General features: G+C 46.5%; 1 protein-coding gene across 1 annotated transcript; it reads right to left on the bottom strand.

Annotated features, from left to right (window-relative positions):
* Positions 1–629: 629 nt before the first annotated feature.
* LOC119329827 (L-ascorbate oxidase-like) lies at positions 630–4,731 on the bottom strand. Its single transcript, XM_037602921.1, has 5 exons — positions 4,370–4,731; positions 4,145–4,237; positions 3,763–3,975; positions 1,982–2,173; positions 630–1,853 (listed from the first exon to the last, which is right to left on the bottom strand). Exons 1-5 carry the CDS (start codon positions 4,634–4,636, stop codon positions 888–890), a joined length of 1,731 nt encoding a protein of 576 aa, XP_037458818.1. The 5' UTR covers positions 4,637–4,731; the 3' UTR covers positions 630–887.
* Between the last annotated feature and the right edge of the window lie 13,024 nt (positions 4,732–17,755).

Here is a 17,755-nt window from a genome sequence, read left to right as displayed (position 1 = left end):
TAGCAAAGGAGATATATGTCAAGCGCTCTAACGTCAATGAGGAAAAATAAGGTCGAGAGGTTTAACATGTTGATGGCGGCGATCGAGAAGAAGCCCAAACTTGAAGAGAGGAAGACCATGCTCGAAGAGAAGAAGATTGAGATCACAGACGCTTCGGAGGACGCGAAGATGTTGGCCTTGAAGAAGGAGGATTTAGTTGTGTGCAAGCCGTCCGTTTTAAGATATTGAAAGGGTAGAAGGATCAGTTGGAGGAGCCGGACAAGGAGGCGGTGGACAAGGAGGAGGCCAAGACGGCGGCGGCGACAGATTGAACGTGGAGGCTTGTATTGCCAGTCCATCAGGATAGAAAATCCAATTTTTTGTATGGACTGCCGGACTGATATTCTGTTGTGATCGGGCATAAAGAAACTATGCATACTGTCTTTTTTTTATTGTGATTGGGGCTAACGTGATTCCGTGATGGTTTTGAATTTTAAATTAACCGTTATGAGCCGATATTTAGGGGATAGTTTTGGATGGCCGGCTCGGCACGAGTGTTTGTGGCGATAAGGTTTCGGGTTTGGAGTTCCTCAGTCGTGGCATCCTCTCGTGAACCTGCAAACGAGACCGCGTAGGCAGAGCTTGAATTCTAAGATGGAACCTTGGAGTGCACATTAATGCCGAGCAAACCATTGTTTGCATTGCAATCCATGACCCCAACAAATCAGAAGCACTTAACAAATACAATCTCACTCCCTAACAATACAGCAAAGAAGGGAAAATAGAACCCTCAAGAAAAGGGAAAAATGGAAGAACCCTCGCTAATCATCAGTAACCAAACGCTTCAATCGCACAAGACGGAGAGGCCAAAGCCAGGCTCTCATAAAGGGCTCACGGCCGACTCACGATCAGAGGTGGTCGCCGTTCATGAGCGCGGTGGCCGTGGCGCCGCAGGAGACGGCCTCCTTGGGCACCTTCCCGACGCGGTCGATGGCCTCGGCGAAGATGACCCCCATCCCCATGTGGAGGTGCGGCTCGATGTGGCAGTGGAACGCCCACACCCCGGGGTTGTCCGCCACGAACCGCAGCGCCGTCCACCCGTACGGGAAGATCACCGCCGTGTTCCGCAGCGGCGGGTTCGCCAGGTTCAGCCTCGCCGCGTCGGCGGCGTCGCCCCTGTACGCGCCCTCGCCGTACCCGAGCACCCAGAAGTCGTGCCCGTGCAGGTGCCACGGGTGCACCTCGCTCACGTTGTGCTGCAGCGCGTTGGCGTTCTGGAGCACCACGTCCACCGTGGTGTTGTGGCGGAGCACGTACACGTTGTCCCCCGTCGTCGTGTTGGGGTTGTGCGGCGGCCGCGTCACGTCGTAGGCGCGCCCGAACGTGTCCGCCGGCCGCGCCGCGGCCAGCGCCGTCTTGAGCCCCAGCTTCAGGGAGCCCAGGTACGGCGTCGCCGGGAGCACCAGGGACACGTTGTTGATGGACCACTTGATGTGACCGTCCAGCTTGTTCTGCGTGTTGAGCAGCTCGATGCGCCGGTCCGACGTCGCCGGCGGCGGGGGCGTGCCGGCGCGGGCCTTGATCTGGGTCGTGAACGCCTTGCTGTGCGCCGTGTCGTTCCACGCCGGGGTCACCGGCGGCGCGATGGCCGGCAGCTTGAACCCGCGGTTGGGCCGGTAGTTCAGGAGCGCCAGGGCCGGCGCCGTCTTGGGCGCCCGGCCGCGCACGCCGATGCTGACCCAGTAGTTGGACGACGGGTCCTGGTCGGTGGTGAGCAGGACGGAGTAGCTGTCGCCGGAGTAGATGTCCATGTCGTCCACCACGAACGGCTCCACGTAGTTGCCGTCGGCCTCCACCACCGTCAGCTTGTGATTCTGAACAATAAAAAACCTCACCGGATTAAACAATGGCGCAAGCATCCGACATTGCTTCAGGATTCTGCACACTGCACAGTTTATACTGTTTTATTATCTTGGAATCAGCTCGTCTCGGATTTGCTTACCCCGATCGCGAGGTTGAGGGAGGCCAGCGAGGTGGTGCTGGCGATCCTGAGCCTGTAGGTCTTGTTGGGCTGGACAGGGAGGATCACCGGTGCGCAATGCCTGTTGCCGCCGGCGGTGCACTGCTTGGTGCCCGGCGTGTGCGCCGCCGCGAGCGAGCAGTTGAACTGCCCCCTACCGTTGATCAGCAACGACTGCAGCACAACAAGAACACACGGTGCGTGCCGTTAGCCCAAAGAAATCCAGGCAGAATCTCCAGACAATTTCGACATCAAACAGCGTCTGACATAATAAAAAGTTAAAAACTACACGAAGATAGCAACATCTACCAAGGCAAAGTGTCGCCTGGATTATTACCAAGGTGACCAGAGATTCAGATTACAGTGCTGTGTCATTGCCCAATATCTTAGCGAACACTTCCACTTGTCTTTCGGCTGTGTTAAAATCAACACATCAATTTTCAAACACTCCAGCAGATGCTCATGGTGCTTGTGAACCAGCAGTGACATGTCACTGTTCTTGCTGGGCTGCCTTCCCCAACACATGCACACATGTGCTTTGTGCGCACAAGAAAAAAAAAGTACCACTGTCAGTGTGGGATGCACTCATGTTGGCTTGACTCTTTCCCTGACCACCCAGTGGCCAAGCCAAAGCTCCCCACACAATAATGTGGGAGTGCCACCTAGGGTCACTGTACCCTCTGTAACTTTTTTCAAAAAAATACCACATCACCTCTGCTCTGCATCATGCATCTGCCCAGGCAGGCGGGCAGATGTTTCCAAGATCAAGAGAGAAAAGGTCCTTGCATGGATGCTTTTTGGTGGCACATGACCACAAGTGTCCCCTCTGAAAATCATGTGGCCTTGTGTCACCCCCAACCTTTTCTTCAGAAAATTTGTAATGTGTGTGTGTGCTGTGCATAGGAACATGATCTGCTCTGATACTTTAGGCATTAGCACAGATATGATACTGGTCTTGAGCCTACAAAGGGTCCTATACATGGTGTGTGTCTCTTTTACTTTTTGAAGTGTGAGTGCTTCTTTCTAGGAAGCCCAATGGGGTGGGTTCCATTTCTTTTGCCTTTCTCATCACCACAGTTGGCCCTGGATGCATGTAAGCTTTCTGGTCCTGATGAGAAAGCTGAGTGTGTGCATCATCAGTTTATCACCATCAGCTGGGGTCTTTGAGGCCATGCTCTGCTTAGCTTTAGTGACTAGCCTGGCAATCCAGGATTTTTATCCTAAACCGCTATTCAACTCACAAGAGCAAGTGTTTTCATAACAAATAAACAGTAGCCATGCTTTATGCTCCCTTTGTTTCAAAATAAGTGTCTCAATTTGAGTATAATTTTGTATTAAAATTAGTCCGAAGTTGAGTCACTTATTTTGGGACGGAGGGAGGACTACCCTGCATACATAGGTATGCTGCACCAACAACTGCATTTTAAATTTTAAATTGCTCTTTATGTGATCATCTAAAGCGCCCAATTCACCAGCTAGCTGAACTTTTCTAGTGCACTTGCATTTTAAATTTCAAGAAGAGGACAAACCAATTGCCCTTTCCAAGATCATCCAAATCAGATGGACGGGCTCCGATCTCCCAGTGCCATTTGTCGTTTTTGTGTTTTAAATTCTACTTGAAAGAGTGCATTTTGGACTGTCCTGGCTGTAAATCCAACCTACCAAAATACCCTTTGTCTACGGTGAAAACTGCATCTTGCTGAAGCAGACATAGCAAAACATACAGTATATAGCAAGAGCATTAGTGTGGTTTTAACAGTTACCTGGGGCTCGCCGATCCATCTCATGGGGCTGGAGGAGAGGCCAACCATCTGGTTGTAGATGCTGTCGTGGTACCAGTCGCTGAGGAGCAGGTTCAGCTCGCCGTCATACTTGAACGGCTCCTCCTCCCCGTCCGCCACATCCACGATCAGAGAGCCGTACAGCCCTGCCGCCCTCTGCATGCCGTAGTGCCCGTGGTAGAAGTATGTCCCCGGCTGCAGCCATGAACCATCCATGGGTCAATCACAAGTCACAAGTCAAACTAAAAAGAAGGAAAAGGAGAAAGTTTTGCAACGGTTACTGAAACTAATGTTGCGATTAATTTCAGTTTCTTGGCAGCAACTATGGTGTGCGTCATGTAGGTGATTTGGACAGTGGAGGTACCTTGTCGACGACGAACCGATAAGTGAAGGTTTCTTCGGGGTTGATGGCGCACTGGGAGATGGCGGCCGTGCCGTCCGCCCACGGCGTTCCAATCTGCCATGATTTTTGTTCATGAAATGTCAGGACAACATAAAGGTCAGCAAAAGAACAAAAATCTGCTAGCAGCATGCAACGGGGAAGAGACAAGGCAGTGACGGTGTGCTCATGCCGTGGTTAATCACTCGCCTGTCTGACGCCGTGCCAGTGGATGACGACGCCCTCGGTGTGCAGCCCGTTCTTGAGCTCGACGACGATGGTGTCGCCGGCCTTGGCCCGGATGGTGGGGCCGGGGAACTGGCCGTTGATGCCGATGAGCACCTTCTCCTCGCAGTCCGGCGACCAGAACATGTGGCCCACCTCCCACTTGAGGTGCCGGGCCTTGGCCGCCTCCGCGCAATGCAGCAGGCCGCCGCACGCCAGGAGGAGGGCGCACCATGCAAAGAGAGCCCTCATGGCGGCAACGGGGAGGAAGAAAGGCTAGTAAGTGGAGGAAAGGTTCAGACAATTTCTTTCCTCCAGGCAAAGCGGATGGGAGGAGGCTCTTGAGACTGCTGAAGCCTGGTGAAGCCGGTGAGGGTGCGTGCTAGTTTTATACTGGCAAAAGGGCCCTCTCAAAAGCCTCAACAAATGATGCTGTTTCATAAACTATTTTATTGCCATTATTCTACTTGTTTTTTAGCATGATGGAAAAATAAATATTAACTGAAAGTGGATCAGCTCAGTGGGGTTAGGTTGGGCTTGGGGACAGTGGCATGAGCACCTGCGGAAATAGGCCGTTTCCTAGAGGATTGCAGCCTTGCCCAAGGGCTAGAAATGGCCCAACTTTCTTGATTTTCCACTGCGTCTTTCTGGCCAGCGAATAAAGAAGGTTCATACCAGCATCATTTTGTGCTGCTTTTGCCAGTTCATATTATGGGAAATCTGGTCGCCTATTTCTGTGTGTCTACACAAGTGGTTTTATGCAGTGGCCAGACAAAAAAGCGCGTCCACTGCTGGACTACCTCATACCCTCACAACTTCACATGCCTAAATGCATACGTTCTTGGTAGCTAGCGTGCGTTTTTGGCAAAAGGATTTTCTCCCCTTTCTTTTGCTTAAGCTGGGAGGAAAGATGCGGGGATTATGCACATGGCTTTGTGTTTTGCAAAAAGGAACTATATAATATGTGTGCATTGCTTTAGAATTGTTTATTGTCTACACCGACGATTATCTGCCTTTATTCACTATCCATGTGTTTGACACCGACGATTATTTGCCTTTTTTACATTCTCTCGTTCGCATAGTACCAACCATCCTCGATTACTTTTCTGGACACAATACCTGCTAAAAGATGCCGACTTCCTGTAACTAGTAATTATGTACGTGCAATGCATATATTAATACTTCCTTCGTAAACTAATATAAAAACGTTTAGATCACTAATAAAGTAGTGATCTAAACGCTCTTATATTAGTTGACGGAGGGAGTATTAGACAAGATATAAATTGCATGTTAATATTAGACAATATATAAATTACATGCACGTTAATATTATGTAGAATACAACTGCTTGGTTAACGCTGACGTTTTTATTTGGCATGATATCAACTAGAGAAGGATGATAAACATGTTTAGTGATAAACGTGTTTAATGCTAAAGAACGGGTAATGTTTGTTGGATATCCACAGCTCGCTCTTTTTATATTAGTATACAGATATAGATGTAGAAGTATATGTATAAATATAGATATATGTATGGATATGGATATAGATACAGAAATAATAAATAAAGATATAGAAGTATAGATATACATGTAGATATAGATATAGAACTATATATGACATCCTTTTACACATTAACTATAAGGATTTCATTTCATAGTGCACAAAGTACAGTTAAATAGGTGGTACTAAAAAATCAGGGAGAGTGCAAATTCATGCACAGGATCAACTGTAATTTTTGAGTCATACATATATGTTAATCGGTATTCTAAATACAAAATATGCAGGTGTCACGTTGCTTCACTAGAAAAGGCGTAGCTTGGTCGACAACACAAACTTGCACCGGATGCATAGCGCTCATACATCAATTGTTCTTCAATCGTAATTCACCGTGCTCTGTTTCTGAAGCTCAAATCATGTTTTCTTCATGTACAATGTACGGAGTAGTACTCTGTTGCTTTACCTCAAGTGAAAACCATCATTATGATCTTGTGCATAATCACTGCCGCGTTCGTAGTAAATTAAGATCGAAACAAAAGCAAAGGGTCTCAGTTGTAGACACTGCAAATCTAGATGGCATGATTATGATGGCAGGCACCCCCTTTTTGTCTGGCTTTGACCATATTTTTGGCACGGAATCAAGTAGAACGCACGCAAGGCATTGCCAGTTTTCTTCACCTACTTAATGAGCAGTATTATTTCTCCATTCACTTCACACTTTGAGGATTAGGGATGAATCCATTAATAGTGATGGAAGCATGGGTCAAACCACACTCAGGGCTCATTTGGTTGCCCGATATCCCCCCGAGATCCCCTCCCTTTCCCTGGGCAGCTGCCACCCGTGGAAGCCCTTCCCATGGTTGTGTGGCTGTGCATTTGGTCGATGCAGGGGAGAGGGATATCGGGCCCATCCACATTAAATCCCCGGGCTAAAGAAAAACTACCCCTGACCCCGTGGAAGATTTTCCATGGCGCTTTCTCTCTTTCTCGCCGCCGTCGTCGTTCTGGCCGAGTTCATCTCACCCGCTTCCTTCGCCCCTCCCCCTCCGACAAGTCTACCATGTCCTCCCGCCCCACCCTTCCTCACTATTGACAAGCTTGAGCCGCGAAAGAACAAATCTCCCGACAACTTGATCCAGGGATTTTGGATCTTACAACGTTTTTGCATTGGCGATTAATACCGAGTGAATTGAGTCGAGCGAGCCCATCGGAGCTGCTTCAGCTCATTGCGTCCATGGGAGATCATATGGGCCTACTGCTCAGCCATGGCTGGCTTAGATGCAACCACAATTTTGTTGGAATTAACAATTTTGTGATCGGTCTGTGTGAGTTCCCCATCCGCTTGGTAAAACTGAAGTATGATTTCCTCCCTTTCCTGAAGCTGGCGGTTGGCTATGCTTTTTCTAGAAACGGCGGCTGGCTATGCTGATTTGCATGGTTAATCGGAGGTTGAAGATGGCTATCGCTTGCTCGGTGATGCGACGCCCAGCTTCAAGAGGAGAGCCTCATTTTTTGTTTCCTGCTTTTCTCTGTTTTCTTCACGGAGGCCAGAAAACCTCGTCCCCCGAGCCCCCCGAAGTGGGAAAAAAATTATATGAGACCAGGTCTCATATAAAGCAGGTGAGGCCCGTCCTGATGGATGACACGTCTCATAGAATTTTTTTCCCCCGAAGTGCCAAATGGTTGTGGAAGAATATCACGTGGATTTCAAGTTGTCAAGAAAATTACTCCTGTGTTGTATTTACCCTGGAATTTCTCACCCTAGCAACCAAACATAGCCGCAGCGGACAAGAAATTTAGACGTTGACTAGATTTTGTGGGATCGATTTCCAAAGCCTCTCGTTCTTGTTCCAAAAAAAAACCCGAAGGGTTCTCATATATTGGTCAAGTGAATTTTTCTTCTTCAGAAGTAGTCTAGTGATTGATTATTGCATCCACTCAAAAGTGTTTCTCCCAGTCTGCACACACCTTTCTTTCATTGTTAAGTACACGGTGAATATTGTTATTTTCTAACCTTCACAGATGACTTAACTAGATATGGGTATATTTACTTAATGAAGCACAAGTCTGAAATATTTTAAAAGTTCAAGGAGTTTTCGAGTGAAGTAGAGAATCATCGTAATAAAAAATAAAATTTCTACAATTTGATCGTGGAGGTGAATATCCGAGTTACGAGTTTGGAGCGAATTTAATATAATATGGAATTGTTTCAAAACTCACGCCACTTGGAACAGCACATTGTAATGGTGCGTCTAAATGTCGTATGGATATGGTGCGTTCTATGATGTCTCTTACTGATTTGCCACTATCGTTTTGGGGTTATGCATTAGAGACAGCTGCATTCACTTTAAACATGACACCGTCTAAATCTATTGAGGCGACACCGTATGAACTATTGTTTGGCAAGAAACCTAAGCTGTCGTTTCTTAAAGTTTGAGGATGTGACGCTTATGTCAAGAGGCTTCAGCCTGATAAGCTCGAACCCAAAGCGGAGAAGTGCGTCTTCATAGAATACCCTAAAGAGACCATTGGATATACCTTATATCACAGATCCGAGGGCAAGATCTTTATTGCCAAGAATGTATCATTTCTAGAGAAGGAATTTCTCTCGAAAGAAGTGAGTGGGAGCAAAGTAGAGCTTGATGAGGTAATCGTACCTTCTCTCGAATTGGAGAGTAGCGCATCACCGGAATAAGTTCCTCTGATGCCTACACCAGCCGGAGAGGAAGCTAATGATGATGATCATGGAACTTTTAATCAAAATTATATTGAACTTCGTAGGTCGACTAGGACACGTGCCGTCCTTGAATGGTATGGTAATCCTGTCTTGGAAGTCATGTTGTTGCAACGGTGAACCTACAAATTATGAAGAAGCAATGATGAGGCCGGATTCCGACAAATGGCTTGAGGTCATGAAATCCGAGATAGGATCCATGTATGAAAACCGAATATGGACTTCGGTAAACTTACATGGTGACCGAAAGGCCATTGAGAACAAATGGATCTTTAAGGAGAAGAAGACGTTGATGTTAATGTCACCATCTATAAAGCTTGACTTATCGCAAAGGGTTTTCAAAAAATTCAAGGGGTTGACTACGATGAGGCTTTCTCACCCGTAGCAATGCTGAAGTCTATTAGGATTATGTTAGCATTTGCTACATTTTTCGATTGTGAAATCTGGTATAGATGGACGCCAAAACAGCGTTCCTTAATGGTTTCCTTATGAAAGAGTTGTATATGATGCAACTGAAAGGTTTTATCGATCCTAAGGATGCTAATATGGTATGCAAGCTCCAGCAATCCATCTATGGCCTGGTGCAAGCATCTTGGAGTTTGAATATTCACTTTAATGAGGTGATCAAAGCTTTTGGTTTTATACAAACTTATGGAGAAGGTTGTATTTACAAGAAATTGACTGGGAGCTCTGTAACATTTGTAATACTGTATGTGGATGACATATTATTGATTGGAAATGATATATAATCTCTGGAAAGCATAAATGTTTATTTGAATAAGAGTTTTTCAGTGAAAGACCTAGCTGAGGCTGCTTACATATTGGGCATCAAGATCTATAGAGATAGATCAAGACGCCTGATAGGACTTTCACAGAGCACATACCTTTACAAGATTTTGAAGAAGTTCAAAATGGACCAGTCGAAGAAGGGGTTCTTGCTTGTGTTGCAAGGTATGAAGTTGAGTAAGACTCAAAGCATGACCACGACAAAAGAAATAAAAATGATGAAAGTCATCTCCTATGCCTCAAACATTGGCTCTATAATGTATGCCATGTTGTATACCAGACCTGATGTGTGCTTACCATAAGTATGTCAGGTCGGTACTAGAGTGATCCAGGAGTGGATCACTGGACATCGGTCAAAAATATCCTGAAGTACCTAAAGAGCACTAAGAAAATGTTTCTCATTTATGGAGGTGGCGAAGAGATCGTCCTAAAGGGTTACGTCAATGCAATCTTCGACACTGATTCAGATGACTCGAAGTCTCATACCGGATACGTGTTTATTTTGAATGGTGGAGCGGTCAGTTGGAGTAGCTCCAAGCAGAGCATGGTAACCGCATCTACATGTGAAGCGAAATACATAGCTGCTTCAGAAATGTCACAGGAAGGCGTCTGGATGAAGGAGTTCATGTCTGATCTAGGAGTGGTACCTAGTGCATCGGATTCAATGACTATATTTTGTGACAACACTGGTGCCATTGCCATTGCCAAGGAACGAAGGTTTCATTAGAAACAAAGCACATCAAACGCCGCGTCAACTCCATCCGTGTTTACATCGAGGAGGGAGACATAGAACTTTGCAAGTACATATGGATCTGAATGTTGTAGACCCATTTACAAAACATGTTCCACGAGCAAAGGATGATCAGCACCAGAACTCTACTGGTGTTAGATTCATTACGATGTAAACTAGATTATTGACTCTAGTGCAAAGTGACAGACTGCTGGAAATATGCCCTAGAGGCAATAATAATGATGCTATTATCATATTTCCTTGTTCATGATAAATGTTTATTATCCATGCTTCAATTTTATTGATTGGAAACTCAGATACATGTGTAGATGCATAAACAATACTGCGTCCCTAGTGAGCCTCTACTAGACTAGCTCGTTGATCCAAGATGATTAACGTTTCCTAACCATAGACATGAGTTTTTATTTGAAAACGAGATCACATCATTAGGAGAATGGTGTGATGGACAGACCCAACCATAAGCTTAAGATCGAATCGTGTCACCTAGTTTATTTGCTATAGCTTTCTTCATGTCAAGTATCAGTTCTTTAGACCATGAAATCATGCCACTCCTGAATATCGGAAGAATACTTTGTGGGTTATCAAACATCACTTACTAATTTGGTTATCATAAAGGTGCTCTACAAGTATCTCGGAAAGTGTTTGTTGGGTTGCATGGACCGAGATTGGCATTTTTTGCTCCGTATGATGGGGAGATATCTCTAGGCCCTCTCGGTAATACAACATCATGAATACTTTGCAAGCATGTGACTAATGAGTTTAGTCACGGGGATCTTGTATTACGGAACTGAAGGAAATATGCCCTAGAGGCAATAATAAAGTTGTTATTTATATTTCCTTATATCATGATAAATGTTTATTATTCATGCTAGAATTGTATTAATCAGAAACTTAGTACATGTGTGAATACATAGACAAACAGAGTGTCCCTAGTATGCCTGTACTTGACTAGCTCGTTAATCAAAGATGGTTAAGTTTCCTGACCATAGACATGTGTTATCATTTGATGAACGGGATCACATCATTAGAGAATGATGTGATGAAAAAGACCCATCAATTAGCTTAGCATAATGATCGTTTAGTTTTATTGCTATTGCTTTCTTCATGACTTATACATGTTCCTCTGACTATGGGATTATGCAACTCCCGAATACCGGAGGAACACCTTGTGTGCTATTAAACGTCACAATGTAACTGGGTGATTATAAAGATGCTCTACAGGTGTCTCCGAGGGTGTTTATTGAGTTGGCATAGATCGAGATTAGGATTTGTCACTCCGTGAATCGAAGAGGTATCTCTAGGCCCTCTCGGTAATGCACATCACTATGAGACTTGCAAGCAATGTGACTAATGAGTTAGTTACGGGATGATGCACTACGGAACGAGTAATTAGACTTGCAAGTAACGAGATTGAACTAGGTATGAGGATACTGATGATCGAATCTCAGGCAAGTAACATACCGATGACAAAGGGAATAATGTGTGTTGTTATGCGGTTTGACCAATAAAGATATTTGTAGGATATGTAGGAGCCAATATGAGCATCCAGGTTCTTCTATTGGTTATTGGCCGGAGAGATGTCTCGGTCATGTCTACATAGTTCTCGAACCCGTAGGGTGCGCATGCTTAACGTTCGATGACGATTTTGTATTATATGAGTTATGTGTTTTGATAACCGAATGTTGTTCGGAGTCCCGAATGAGATCATGGACATGACGAGGAGTCTCGAAATGGTCAAGACATAAAGAATGATATATTGGACGATGTTATTCAGACACCGGATGAGTTCCGAGAGGTAACGGGTAACTATCGGAGTGCTGGAGGGTTATCGGTACCCCCCGAGGGAACTAATGGGCCTTCACGGGTCTTAGTGGAGAGACAGGAGGGCCGCATGGGGATGGCCGTGCGCCCCCACTGGTAGTCCGAATTGGACTAGGGGAAGGGGGCGGCACCCCCCTTTCCCTCTCCCTCTCCCTCTTCCTTCCTTCTCCCCCTTCCACCAAGTGGAATCCTACTTGGACTTGGAGTCCTAGTAGGACTCCTCTCTCTTGGCGTGCCCTACAGGGGCCGGCCAGCCTCCCCCTCTCCTCCTTTATATATGGAGGCAGGGGGCACCCTAGAGCACACAAGATCAGTTGTCTTAGCCGTGTACGGTGCCCCCCCTCCACGGATTACACCTCAGATCATATTGTCGTTGTGCTTAGGCGAAGCCCTGCGCGGATCACATCATCAACACCATCATCACGCCATCGTGCTGACGGAACTCATCTACATCCCTGAACCTCTGCTGGATCAAGAGCTCGAGGGACGTCATCGCGCTGAACGTGTGCAGAACTCGGAGGTGCCGTGCGTTCGGTACTTGATTGGTTGGATCGTGATTGGATCGTGAAGAGTATGACTACATCAACCGCATTAACATAACACTCTCCCCTCTCGTTGCTATGCATCTCCTAGTTAGATCTTGCGTGATCGTAGGGAAATTTTTGAATTACTACGTTCCCCAACAGTGGCATCCGAGCCAGGTCTATGCGTAGATGTTATATGCACGAATAGAACACAAAGAGTTGTGGGCGATAATAGTCATACTGCTTACCACCAACGTCTTACTTTGATTCGGCAGTATTGTTGGATGAAGTGGCCTAGACCGACATTACATGACCACGTTCATGAGACTGGTTCTATCGACGTGCTTCGCACACAGGTGGCTGGCGGGTGTCTGTTTCTCCAACTTTAGTTGAATCAAGTTTGACTACGGCCGGTCCTTGTTGAAGGTTAAAACAACACACTTGACGAAAAATCGTTGTGGTTTTGATGCGTAGGTAAGAACAGTTCTTGCTAGAAGCCCGTAGCAGCCACGTAAAACTTGCAACAACAAAGTAGAGGACGTCTAACTTGTTTTCACAGAGCATGTTGTGATGTGATATGGTCAAGACGTGATGATATATAAATTGTTGTATGAGATGATCATGTTTTGTAGAAGTTATCGACAACTAGCAGGAGCCTTATGGTTGTCGCTTTATTGTATGAAATGCAATCGCCATGTAATTGCTTTACTTTATCACTAAGCAGTGGCGATAGTCGTAGAAGAAATAGTTGGCGAGACGACAACAACGATGGAGATCAAGGTGTCAAGCCGGTGACGATGGAGATCATGACGGTGCTTTGGAGATGGAGATCAAAGGCACAAGATGATGATGGCCATATCATGTCACATATTTTGATTGCATGTGATGTTTACCCTTTATGCATCTTATTTTACTTAGTTCGACGGTAGCATTATAAGATGATCCCTCCCTAAATTTCAAGGTACAAGTGTTCTCCCTGAGTATGCACCATTGCTACAGTTCATCGTGTCGAGACACCACGTGATGATCGGGTGTGATAAGCTCTACGTTCACATACAATGGGTGCAAGCCAGTTTTGCACGTGCACAATACTCGGGTTAAACTTGACGAGCCAAGCATATGCAGATATGGCCTCGGAACACTGAGACCAAAGGTCGAACCTGAATCATAGAGTAGATATGATCAACACAATGATGTTCACCATTGAAAAATACTCCATCTCACATGATGATCGGACATGGTTTAGTTGATATGGATCACGTGATCATTTAGATAACTAGAGGGATGTCTATCTAAGTGGGAGTCCTTAAGTAATATGATTAATTGAACTTTAATTTATCATGAACTAGTACCTGATAGTATTTGTGTAACGCCCTCGATGCGGCTATATCTCCCACGTGTCGAAGCACGACTTAGAGGCATAACCGCATTGAAAGCAATGTCGCAAGTGAGGTAATCTTCACACAACCCATGTAATACATAAGGGAAAGAGATACATAGTTGGCTTATAATCGCCACTTCACACAATTACAAGAATAAAGCATTACATCATCCAAGTACAATCAAGGTCCGACTACGGAACCAATAATAAAAGAAGAACCCCAAAAGCGACAAAGGCCCCCGATCGACCCCAACTGGGCTCCACTACTGACCAACTAGAATGAAACAACACAAAGGACAAGATCTTCATCGAGCTCCTCCTCAGCTTGGTTGCGTCATCTGCATGGACTCATCGACACCTGCAAGCTGGTTTTGGAAGTATCTGTGAGCCACGGGGACTCAGCAATCTCGCACCCTCGCGATCAAGACTATTTAAGCTTATGGGAAAGGTAAAGGTATGAGGTGGAGCTGCAGCAAGCAACTAGCATATATGGTGGCTAACATATTCGCAAAAGAGAGCGAGAAGAGAAGGCAAAGCACGACCGAGAAACTATGATCAAGAAGTGATCCTAGAACAACCTACGTCAAACATTACTCCAACACCGTGTTCACTTCCCAGACTCCGCCGGAAAGAGACCATCACGGTCACACATGCGGTTGATATATTTTAATTAAGGTCAACTTCAGGTTTTCTACAACCGGACATTAACAAATTCCCATCTGCCCATAACCGCGGGCACGGCTTTCGAAAGTTCAAATCCCTGCAGGGGTGTCCCAACTTGGCCCATCACAAGCTCTCACGGTCAACGAAGGAATAGACCTCCTCCCGATACGTTCCGATCAGACTCGGTATCCCGGTTCTACAAGACACTTCAACAAGTTAAAACAAATCCAGCAACACCGCCCGAATGTGCCGACAAATCCCGATAGGAGCTGCACATATCTCTTTCTCAGGGCACACTCAGATGAGACTAGCTACGAGTAAAACCAACCCTCAAGTTTCCCCAAGGTGGCCCCGCAGGCAGCTCAGTTCGGACCAACACTCAGAGGAGCATTGGCCCGGGGGGGGGGGGTAGAATAAAGATGACCCTTGAGTCTGCAGGACCCAAGGGAAGGTGGTAGGTTGTTACTGAAAATGGTAAAACCAAGGTTGGGCATTGCTGGAGGAGTTTTATTCAAGGCGAACTGTCAAGGGGTTCCCATTATTACCCAACCGCGTAAGGAACGCAAAATCCGGGAACATAACACCGATATGACAGAAACTAGGGCGGCAAGAGTGGAACAAAACACCAGGCGTAAGGCCGAGCCTTCCACCATTTACCAAGTATATAGATGAATTAATTAAATAAGGAACAACATCTCCATGTTCCAATAAGGAACAAACTTCAATCTTCACCTGCAACTGACAACGCTAAAAGAGGGGCTCAGCAAAGCGGTAACATAGCCAAACAACGGTTTGCTAGGACAAGGTGGGTTAGAGGCTTGGTTCAACAATATGGGAGGCATGATAAGCAAGTGGTCGGTATCGCAGCATAGGCATAGCAAAAGAGCGAGCAACTAGCAAGCAATGATAGAACTGATTTCGAGGGTATGGTCATCTTGCCTGAAATCCCGCAAGGAAGAAGAACGAGTCCATGAAGAAGACAAACGGACGTAGACGAACGGGTTCTCACAAACGCGACGTTACCAGAACCAACCCGAAGAAGCAAACACCGGAAAGAAGCACGAAACATAGTAAACAAACCACACATGAACATGGTATGATATGCGAGATGTGGTATGCGATGCATATGCATGATTTGACAAGGAATGATTGAACCTGGCCTCAACTTGGAAATCCAAGTGTGCCACTGGAAAGGGGAAATGAAATTGCTTGAAAACGATATAAAGAACGCCGGAATTGGAGTTACGGTTTGGAAATGGCAAGCAATTTAAATATGGCCACGTTCTGCGATTTACAGCAAGTAGCCATCTAAATGCGACAAGATAAACATGCTACAGCACTCAAACATGGCATAAAAATACATGGCAGGGATGCATTCAAGAAGCTTAACAAAAGTCTAGCACTGAGCTACGGCCAATTCATCCATTAACAGATTCAAACAAGCATGGCAAAATGCATTTGGCAAACAGATCTCAAACTTAGTGAAATTAACACTTGTCTGGAATTTCAGATCAGATAGCACACTTCGGAGCATGAAAACTATATGCTACAGGACCTGAACATGGCAAAGTAAAGCATGGAATGGAGCTACTCAAAGAGCTTAACAAAAGTCCCTTAGTGACCTTGAGCCAAAAGGGATCAGAAAATACAATTGCAAGCATGTGAACATGGCAAAAACATAATCAGATCACAGACTTAGTGAAAACTGGAGCATGCTGAAACAGACATTAAGTAGGCATGTTTACGAGCTCGATGCACTCACTACAGAGCAAGTCATGACAATTTAAGCATACGCCCCTCAAGAATACACATTATACAAGCTAGACATGGCAAGAACAATAGCATAGCATGCACGGATGAATTACAACATCAACGGCAAAATCGCTAACAAGTAGACAATCTGCCCAGATTCACGAAATGACAAAAGTAGAGCTCGATTGACTCAAGCTAGGGTGCTCCATAATTGCAAACAAAGACATGGATGGATAGAGCACTACAAGATTAACAAAACATCCTTACTGATCATCCTCAAAAGAGGCACCGATCACTAGGAAACAACATGATCATATGGCATTATGAGATGAACAGTCTAAGGACTTAGTGGAAATGCTAAGTCCCTGAAATCAGCATTAACGAATACTCCACTTTGCAAGCTCGTGCTAGTCACCACACACATCACAAAAATACATGGGTTGCACCTCTGGAAGGATGGCAAAACCCTTAACAAAACATATGTAGAGCTCATGGGCATATCATGCACACAATAATCATGGCAAAAATGACAAATATCTAAATGGAGCAGCAGATCTGACAATTATCTCAAGTAGCACTCTTCCAATAGCATTTCGGGCATTAAGATGAACTCAAATGAAAATGATGCAATGAGATGAAATGATGTACTCTCTGAGGCGAACATTTTGATATGCTACATGCATGAATCGGAGCTATGGATGTGAAGTTGCAACGTGATGAAAATGAGCATATGAATCTGGGAATCCCGGGGACTTAGTGAAAATTAGAGAGCATCAAATAGTAAAAATCGCGCGGGGCGGAGGGTAGCTGGGCTGCTCACCACTGGGCTCGGCCCACGGGAAGAGGAGAAGGCAGGCCGGCGGGCCGGCTGGAGCTGGGCCTGGGAGGCCAAGGCCCACGCGGCCACACACGGTCAACGGCGTCGAACGGAGCATGGCTCGGCTCCACCTGATCCATGGTTGTGGAGGCGCTAGAGAACTCCGGCGAGGCTCGAGGGGACGACGGCGGCCGGAGTGCGATGGGGAATGCCGGGGACGGCGCGGGGGCTGCCGGATCTGGCCGGAGTTGGCCGGATCTGGGCGATGACGAGGTGGAGTGAGGCGCCGGAGCGGGCGGCGCTCGCCGGCGAGTTGTGCCGCGGTGGAGGCGGCGAGTGGCGCAGCGGCGGCGAAGCGCACCGGCAAGGAGGCGGCGCGAGGTGCCGGCGAGGACGGGCGAAGCTGGCGGCGGAAGGACCCGGGCCGGGGAGGGCCGGATCTGGGCGCCTCGGGCCCGGTAGCACGGGGACGGCGGCGGTGGACAGGTGGCGCGCAGCGGTTGGACGCGGATGACGGAGCGGACATGTCCGGGCGCGGTGGAATGTGTCCGGTGGCGCGAGGGGAAAGAAGACTAGGGTTAGACCGCGAATTTCGGGGGAAGGGACATATTTATAGAGGTAGGAGGAGCTAGGAAAGTCCAAA

Source organism: Triticum dicoccoides, chromosome 7A, assembly GCF_002162155.2.
Source record: "Triticum dicoccoides isolate Atlit2015 ecotype Zavitan chromosome 7A, WEW_v2.0, whole genome shotgun sequence".
Classification (NCBI taxonomy): Eukaryota; Viridiplantae; Streptophyta; class Magnoliopsida; order Poales; family Poaceae; genus Triticum; species Triticum dicoccoides.
This window is presented reverse-complemented; position numbering and strand designations above follow the sequence as displayed.

What these genes read in the sequence shown, in the direction of transcription:
- LOC119329827 (XM_037602921.1), bottom strand. Translation starts at nt 4,636, where the DNA reads ATGAGGGCTCTCTTTGCATGGTGCGCCCTCCTCCTGGCGTGCGGCGGC. An exon ending in ACTGGCACGGCGTCAGACAG is followed by an intron (nt 4,238 to 4,369) that starts GCGAGTGATTAA and finishes AAATCATGGCAG; the next exon opens with ATTGGAACGCCGTGGGCGGA. An exon ending in ATCGGTTCGTCGTCGACAAG is followed by an intron (nt 3,976 to 4,144) that starts GTACCTCCACTG and finishes TCATGGCTGCAG; the next exon opens with CCGGGGACATACTTCTACCA.